The sequence below is a fragment of the Bactrocera neohumeralis genome, chromosome 3 (assembly GCF_024586455.1).
Source record: "Bactrocera neohumeralis isolate Rockhampton chromosome 3, APGP_CSIRO_Bneo_wtdbg2-racon-allhic-juicebox.fasta_v2, whole genome shotgun sequence".
NCBI lineage: Eukaryota > Metazoa > Arthropoda > Insecta > Diptera > Tephritidae > Bactrocera > Bactrocera neohumeralis.
The window spans coordinates 46946148-46955586 of NC_065920.1; the positions used below are offsets into that span (position 1 = coordinate 46946148).

The window sequence follows — 9439 nt, forward strand, 5'->3', positions numbered from 1 at the left end:
CTTAACCTCTGGCCACCACTCTCCGAATATATGCACAAATTTAGTTATGCTAAACATAAGTTATTGCGCAATAACTTTTCCCAATACGGAAACCACCAACAATTAAATTCGGCGATTTGTAACGAGCAGTGTTTACCACATGCGGGTTTTATTGTTTTTTCGTAGCTTATTTTTTATTGACCAAAACTCGTATGGAGCTAGGCGCAAACATTTCATCATTTTCCGGTTTTTCATTAACTACTCCAGACAAAGTAAAATTAGTCTGGTGAAATTTCCGAATTTGCAGTCACCCAACGTGGGCAGCAAATCGAAACACCACGGCCAATGTTATCAACGAAAATTTCGCCGCATCAACTGCAACCTCAACTTCAACTTTAACTCACCCAAAACTTTTACCTAAACCATCCGTTGCGCCGTGTAGTTGTGCTTGTTGCGGGCGATGCAAGTGTAGGTTCCCTGACATTGCACATTCTCTATAAGTAGGATGCCATTCTGAACACGCTGTCATATATTCCTTGGCAATCTGACGCCATCTGCAATGGAAATGTGAACGTACATGTGTGAGTGAGTAGCTTAATAAAAACAAAACAATTAAGTGCATGTTTTGATTTTAAAGAAGCATTAGGGTAGTTTGTTTTATAAAAGTTTTCTTATAAATGTCAAGTGATTGACATACACAAATAATAGCTTTATAAGATATTAAGAGTCAATTGATTTCTAGGGAGTGGAAAACCTCAAAAGGTTCTAGTTCGAAAATATCTGATCATTTATGGCTACGCTCCTTCTTAAAGTTTTAAGGGGTATTTTTTTTAAACATCTGGTCTTCAAGAGAAAATAAAGCGCATATAGTTTAATATTGTGGCGAAGTATTTATTTTTACTATAAAAATATGGGCTTGGCTCTACGTTTTGAAAATGATTTCGGACAAGTGACCACTGTGGTTGGCTGATATAAATTCCGAAATTCGAAATTAATTCGAAGTATTTATCTTTGCTATAAAGATATGTGTTTGGCAGTACGTTTCAAAAATTATTCCGAGATTACGAATTTCGACCACTTTTTGCAGCAATTAGGACAGTATGTCAGCAATAACGCAGCGAAGAGGTCATTAGTCATGGCTCCAAAGATTTCCCCGTTAACTGTAACATTATGGTCTGGTTTATTTTTGAAGAAATATGGAGCAATGAATCTCTATACTTATAAGAACAATCGACCCTTTAAACCCTTGCGATAGATGGCATAAAGCCAGCGCAAGTTGAGCGAGCTGCCGAAATTTCAAAAAATTGATGTGCGAACGATTTTAGATTGGGAGGTAGGTTAAGGTTTCTTTCATACCGAAATCCGGCAAGAGATTATACATCCTCGCCTAGCAGATCAGATCCATCATTGTATCCTCTATAAAAAACGTTAGAGAGACTAATTGATCTACTTTTAAGAGGTGGTATACCAAGAAACGGCCTTCCAAGGGTACTTCATGCATATTGCAAAAGCAGTTTGCTGTGTGAATCTTCCTAGATATTAGCTTAACTTAACCAGAGCTTATCTTCTTATTTTTAAATTTCATTGCGAAAAACGATCGGTGGGGAATAGGGCAATGCGTGGAATGTGAGTAGAGGCACCTCAGAGAGGACGTTCTGTCGGCACTTGACTCCATATTATTGTTGTCAGCGATACTCGGGAATAGTTTAAGACGGCTGCCGAGTGATTATCTATGCAGATGACGAAGCTCTCATGGTTGAGAGAAAAGTCTTGGCTAAATCAAGGGTACCTTAACATCTTCAGCAATTGGACTGTTAAAAAAGGCCTCTAATAAGTACTTGCGAGAACTGGTTTTATCCTCTAGGAAGTAAAAAATTCCGAAGGCGTATTGCACTACCATAAATGAAACGAGATTACTGAGTGAAAAACCCAATAGCAAGACCGAATTATTCCCAAGAAGTTAAAAAAACTCCGGATGCACATTTACCATCAATGGAAGGAATGTGTCTCCGGCCTGTTAACAGTGTTAACTACTTAAAGCTAAAAGCTGGGGTTGGGAAGTAAAGCAATGTCGGAAAGTTTCTAGCAACTCCAGTTTTGGTTTCCTGATCACTGCAGGATCTTCCAAGCATTAGATCTACTGTTCCGGAGCGTTGTTTCCTTCAAAGTTTTGACTATTCACACCCTTTACGCTCAAATATAGAGAAGAGATTTCTAAACCCCTTTTCTGTGGTATCGGGTTAATACGTGATTAGACTGGTCTGTCTGAAACTGCAACACAAATGAACTTGCAAGTTCAAGGATACATAGATATCAGTTGCATCAGCTGCTTCGAACAAATTGATATATAATAAATTCTGCACTTCCTGCTCGAATGTTACACATTTGCTAGATATATGCTAAAACGCCGCGTATCGCATATATTTAGGCATACGAAATTGAAACTAAAGCACCTTAGCAGATATGAGAGAAGTTCAAGGCACTTTGCCGATAGTTGATATCGAACTAAATGAGTTTTTAATCTGGAATCAAAGGACTTCACTTAACAGTCGGTCTCTTATCAACTTAAGGATTCAGTCACCCTAGCCTAACCTAACCTATAAGAACCAGTGGGCAGCACTGTGAAAGCAAAGAACCGCGTCAATGGAACAACCAAGCTCTGGTTAAGACTGAGTTTATTAACAAGTTGATTTTCCATGTATACTCGCGTGAATATTTGTTTTAATTGTATTTAAGGATCACCCCAATGTGAGCAGATGCTTTCCAACTAAACATGCAAAGCCCCAAAAGCATCACTTACCACATGCTGTATGCCATATTCCTACTCTATAAAATTTGCAATAAACTCGTTGAACGGAAATGCTCGCAGAAGGAAAATTTCGTTCGCAAGTTATTTTTTACAATTAAACCGATCGACTGTAGAAATGCAGAGATGTCAGCAAAGTCTATATGAATGTTATGTGCATATTTGTATTTATGTACGCTTGCAAATTAATAAATATGAACTCGTACATGCACGCTTACCTTTCTCAACGATGATACTGTCGATTGGATATCCTGCCACAGGGCATTTGAGAAAAAAGGTCTTTCCCGCCACTGCAGATAGTTTCGGCATCATGCGCACATTTGGCATACCTGTGAGTGAGAAAGATAATATATGTATATTTGAGTAACATTGCAGGTGTGTAAAAAAGCTAAGCAAACAATAAAATACTATACAGGAATTTCAGCGAAAAGCGCGATGTTCATTTCACAAAATTTTCAAATATTTTAGAGCATCCTGTCAATCAGTCTGGTGTCCTACGTGTTTTATTAATATTTCTATGTGTGAATATTTGTATTTTAATTAGCGCTCATATCTGCCGTCAATTAACTAGCCACGAGTTCAATATGAGGCGAGGCTGCTTCTTTCTGACAATTTTTTGCAAAAGTTTAAATTCTCATAGATTTAATTATTTATTTACTAATATTTCTTTCTGACAATTTTTTGCATTTTAAATTCTCATATTATTTATTTATTTTACAAGAGTAATAATTATAAATAATTATTCCACTTAACAACTAAAGCACTGGCTGCCAAGGCCTTCGGCTTGTAAAAGAATAGCTAAGGTCTAATATTATTATACTATATATTACATAAAATATATACATATATACGTATGTGTATAAGTTAGGAGTATTTATTTATAGTAAGTGGTGAATTGGTTATGGGAAGAAGTTAGGAGATTAGTGTGACTTGTGTGTGTGTATTATTTTATATCTTAGAATGTTAAATTTAATATACTGAAATAGACTTTACGTTTATTTTAGCTGCTAGTATGAAATCACAAATTTTCTGCATAGACTTGTCGTCTGTATTTCATAGCATGTCAGATGGTTTTGTTTCTGCAAATATTGAAGTTCTGAGAGTGTCCAGTTCCTGACAGCTATCGAGAAGATGTGTTGTAGATAGGTCATTTGCACCACAAAAAGGGCAGTCAGACTTCACTGATCCTTTTAATAAGTGTGCATGAGTAGCTAACGTATATTTAATTTATTTCTTATTCTTAAAGTAATAGAGCGTATTTGAAAAAAAGCCATAGTTAAGGAACGCATATTTGTAATAGTATGACTAAATGGAACCATCAACATTAAAAACAGCAGGATTGGTTGAACTTTCCAGTTGCAGTTTTCAAGCTGTCAACCACTTTTGCCGCCACAACGAGTACCAAAAGTGCAAAGCACCAAAGCAACATACCAACAATCACAGCCGGCAAGAGAAGACCAGACGGCCAAACATATGTCTTAATACTCCAACAGACTAGAAGGTTGTGGGGCGTACATTTTAAGAGATATGCATTGGAGACTTCAAATGCGCAGAACTCTGACGATGACTTTAATTTGCGTATCCTCTCGTGCATAACATCAAAATGCGATTTATGTAAAGTACGCGTTCGTCGCTTGGCCCAGCAGCCACCAGCAACTACAGAAACAACGAAACTGTCAACAACAATAAGCTATAGCACTAACAAGCAAGGAAGGGCTAAGTTCGGGTTCAATCGAACATTTTATACACATGCAACTTGCAAGAAACAAAGCAAGGGAAATACCTAAACGTGTAAAATGTCAACTAGAGGATCGAAATTCAAACAATTTTATATAGTATTATATAAAAAATGTTTGCTGAGATTCAATAAAGTACCTCACATACCATTACCAAACATATAAAGTCACCCGGATGTTATATGTATGTTTCCTATATGGGGACCAGGTCAAATTTTTGGACAATTTTATTCATTTTAGGCACAAAGTTACACCGTTATTATTAAAACACCCCTTACCATTTTTATTGAGATAACTCACAAGTTGGCTGATATAAAGTCAGCTAGAAGTTCGAAAACCGTTGTGTTAGGTATACGGAAACTAAGGGCAGTATTGAGAGGAATCAACCCATTTTCGAGAGCATTGTTTCACAGACGTTTACGCGAGGCTGTTTTTCGAAAAAAAATGCAGTGAACCAATCTTACTTTTACTTTCCTTTGACCTAAATGATTTTAGAAAATGGTTTTCACTGGTCGTTCATATATTCCAATGATGCCAGCAGAATTCATGACTTAGCCACCAACTCTTTTATTTTATTGACATGTTGATCATTCGCGGATGTCGAGGTTCTTGACCCTCTTTGAATCATTTATACCAATAAAAAATACTTCACCGCGACAAAGAATTGTCACTGAACGTCTTTTCCAACATTCTAAACGTTTCGTCACCAGAAATTTTATTACAAAGTTTAATCTAACTTCTTCTTAGCGTCGAATATACTTTGTGTACTTCAGAAAGACAAGCGTATACTAAACGCTAACGATTATTGTGATGGGACATTTATCAAAGATTTTTACTAAAAAATTTCTTCGGAAATTGCACCATTTCTTTAGAAAATCGTCCATGCTCAATTTCGTGAAGATATCTTTTTTCTAGGTGAAACAAACCTCGCGACAAACTTAAAACACCTGCTCAGGGTATAAAAAATAGAAAGGTGACTGATGAAGAAGACCAAAATCGTTCACCAGTACCAGAGTTTTTAACTTCATAGTCATCATTTTGTAGTAACGTATGCGGTAGCTCTACAGGACATCTACCAGTACCGGGATATACAGCTTAGATGGCTTACATTTTGTTGTTCTCTTAGAAATTTCAGCCATAACACCGTTTTTGGAGACTATACAATGAGATTCGATATAAAATATTTCATGCATTTCTATGCTGCAATACATCACTAAAGTGTGTGGAACATACCTGTATCAACAGTGGTTTCTAATGCTTTTAACATAACTCTTGTTCATCACGAGGAGAGAGAAGCTCACTTCACTATAAATTGTGTGCGTATGTAAGAGCTAGTGTGTTGGTGCAACACCAGTACGTCCTCTCTCGACTGCTTAATGTATATACAAGAAAATCGACTTTATACCTGAATATAAGATTGTCGAATTCTTCCAAATGCACTGCCGTTATGGCTTTATGTCAACTTCAGTAAGATGAAGAAGGTAAATTAACTTAAAGATGTTAAATTAATGATTTAAAGCAACTCAATATCGACTGCTTAATGTGTATATACAAGAAAATCGACTTTTTACCTGAATATAAGATTGTCGAATTCTTCCAAATGCACTGCCGTTATGGCTTTATGTCAACTTCAGTAAGATGAAGAAGGTAAATTAACTTAAAGATGTTAAATTAATGATTTAAAGCAACTCAATATCGACTGCTTAATGTGTATATACAAGAAAATGGACTTTATACCTGAATATAAGATTGTCGAATTCTTCCAAATGCACTGCCGTTATGGCTTTATGTCAACTTCAGTAAGATGAAGAAGGTAAATTAACTTAAAGATGTTAAATTAATGATTTAAAGCAACTCAATATCGACTGCTTAATGTGTATATACAAGAAAATCGACTTTATACCTGAATATAAGATTGTCGAATTCTTCCAAATGCACTGCCGTTATGGCTTTATGTCAACTTCAGTAAGATGAAGAAGGTAAATTAACTTAAAGATGTTAAATTAATGATTTAAAGCAACTCAATATCGACTGCTTAATGTGTATATACAAGAAAATGGACTTTATACCTGAATATAAGATTGTCGAATTCTTCCAAATGCACTGCCGTTATGGCTTTATGTCAACTTCAGTAAGATGAAGAAGGTAAATTAACTTAAAGATGTTAAATTAATGATTTAAAGCAACTCAATATCGACTGCTTAATGTGTATATACAAGAAAATGGACTTTATACCTGAATATAAGATTGTCGAATTCTTCCAAATGCACTGCCGTTATGGCTTTATGTCAACTTCAGTAAGATGAAGAAGGTAAATTAACTTAAAGATGTTAAATTAATGATTTAAAGCAACTCAATATCGACTGCTTAATGTGTATATACAAGAAAATCGACTTTATACCTGAATATAAGATTGTCGAATTCTTCCAAATGCACTGCCGTTATGGCTTTATGTCAACTTCAGTAAGATGAAGAAGGTAAATTAACTTAAAGATGTTAAATTAATGATTTAAAGCAACTCAATATCGACTGCTAAATGTGTATATACAAGAAAATCGACTTTATACCTGAATATAAGATTGTCGAATTCTTCCAAATGCACTGCCGTTATGGCTTTATGTCAACTTCAGTAAGATGAAGAAGGTAAATTAACTTAAAGATGTTAAATTAATGATTTAAAGCAACTCAATATCGACTGCTTAATGTGTATATACAAGAAAATCGACTTTATACCTGAATATAAGATTGTCGAATTCTTCCAAATGCACTGCCGTTATGGCTTTATGTCAACTTCAGTAAGATGAAGAAGGTAAATTAACTTAAAGATGTTAAATTAATGATTTAAAGCAACTCAATATCGACTGCTTAATGTGTATATACAAGAAAATCGACTTTATACCTGAATATAAGATTGTCGAATTCTTCCAAATGCACTGCCGTTATGGCTTTATGTCAACTTCAGTAAGATGAAGAAGGTAAATTAACTTAAAGATGTTAAATTAATGATTTAAAGCAACTCAATATCGACTGCTTAATGTGTATATACAAGAAAATCGACTTTTACCTGAATATAAGATTGTCGAATTCTTCCAAATGCACTGCCGTTATGGCTTTATGTCAACTTCAGTAAGATGAAGAAGGTAAATTAACTTAAATATGTTAAATTAATGATTTAAAGCAACTCAATATCGACTGCTTAATGTGTATACAAGAAAATCGACTTTATACCTGAATATAAGATTGTCGAATTCTTCCAAATGCACTGCCGTTATGGCCTTATGTCAACTTCAATAAGATGAAGAAGGTAAATTAACTTAAAGATGTTAAATTAATGATTTAAAGCAACTCAATATCGACTGCTAAATGTGTATATACAAGAAAATCGACTTTATACCTGAATATAAGATTGTCGAATTCTTCCAAATGCACTGCCGTTATGGCTTTATGTCAACTTCAGTAAGATGAAGAAGGTAAATTAACTTAAATATGTTAAATTAATGATTTAAAGCAACTCAATATCGACTGCTTAATGTGTATATACAAGAAAATGGACTTTATACCTGAATATAAGATTGTCGAATTCTTCCAAATGCACTGCCGTTATGGCTTTATGTCAACTTCAATAAGATGAAGAAGGTAAATTAACTTAAAGATGTTAAATTAGTGATTTAAAGCAACTCAATATCGACTGCTTAATGTGTATATATAAGAAAATCGACTTTATACCTGAATATAAGATTGTCGAATTCTTCCAAATGCACTGCCGTTATGGCTTTATGTCAACTTCAGTAAGATGAAGAAGGTAAATTAACTTAAAGATGTTAAATTAATGATTTAAAGCAACTCAATATCGACTGCTTAATGTGTATATACAAGAAAATGGACTTTATACCTGAATATAAGATTGTCGAATTCTTCCAAATGCACTGCCGTTATGGCTTTATGTCAACTTCAGTAAGATGAAGAAGGTAAATTAACTTAAAGATGTTAAATTAATGATTTAAAGCAACTCAATATCGACTGCTTAATGTGTATATACAAGAAAATGGACTTTTTACCTGAATATAAGATTATCGAATTCTTCCAAATGCACTGCCGTTATGGCTTTATGTCAACTTCAGTAAGATGAAGAAGGTAAATTAACTTAAAGATGTTAAATTAATGATTTAAAGCAACTCAATATCGACTGCTAAATGTGTATATATAAGAAAATCGACTTTTTACCTGAATATGAGATTATCGAATTCTTCCAAATGCACTGCCGTTATGGCTTTATGTCAACTTCAGTAAGATGAAGAAGGTAAATTAACTTAAAGATGTTAAATTAATGATTTAAAGCAACTCAATATCGACTGCTTAATGTGTATATACAAGAAAATCGACTTTATACCTGAATATAAGATTGTCGAATTCTTCCAAATGCACTGCCGTTATGGCTTTATGTCAACTTCAGTAAGATGAAGAAGGTAAATTAACTTAAAGATGTTAAATTAATGATTTAAAGCAACTCAATATCGACTGCTAAAATGTGTATATACAAGAAAATCGACTTTATACCTGAATATAAGATTGTCGAATTCTTCCAAATGCACTGCCGTTATGGCTTTATGTCAACTTCAATAAGATGAAGAAGGTAAATTAACTTAAAGATGTTAAATTAATGATTTAAAGCAACTCAATATCGACTGCTAAATGTGTATATACAAGAAAATCGACTTTATACCTGAATATAAGATTGTCGAATTTTCCAAATGCACTGCCGTTATGGCTTTATGTCAACTTCAGTAAGATGAAGAAGGTAAATTAACTTAAATATGTTAAATTAATGATTTAAAGCAACTCAATATCGACTGCTTAATGTGTATATACAAGAAAATGGACTTTATACCTGAATATAAGATTGTCGAATTTCTTCCAA

The 9439-nt window shown here is 34.1% G+C and overlaps 1 protein-coding gene across 1 annotated transcript in view; it reads right to left on the reverse strand.

Moving 5' to 3' along the window:
• LOC126752687 (cell adhesion molecule Dscam2-like) overlaps window positions 1–9439 on the reverse strand; it is a 292000-nt gene that overhangs the window by 110544 nt on the left and 172017 nt on the right. The window contains exon 5 of the mRNA XM_050463656.1: window positions 3004–3114. Coding sequence (XP_050319613.1) covers window positions 3004–3114 — 111 coding nt within the window. The remainder of the gene's footprint in view (window positions 1–3003; window positions 3115–9439) is intronic.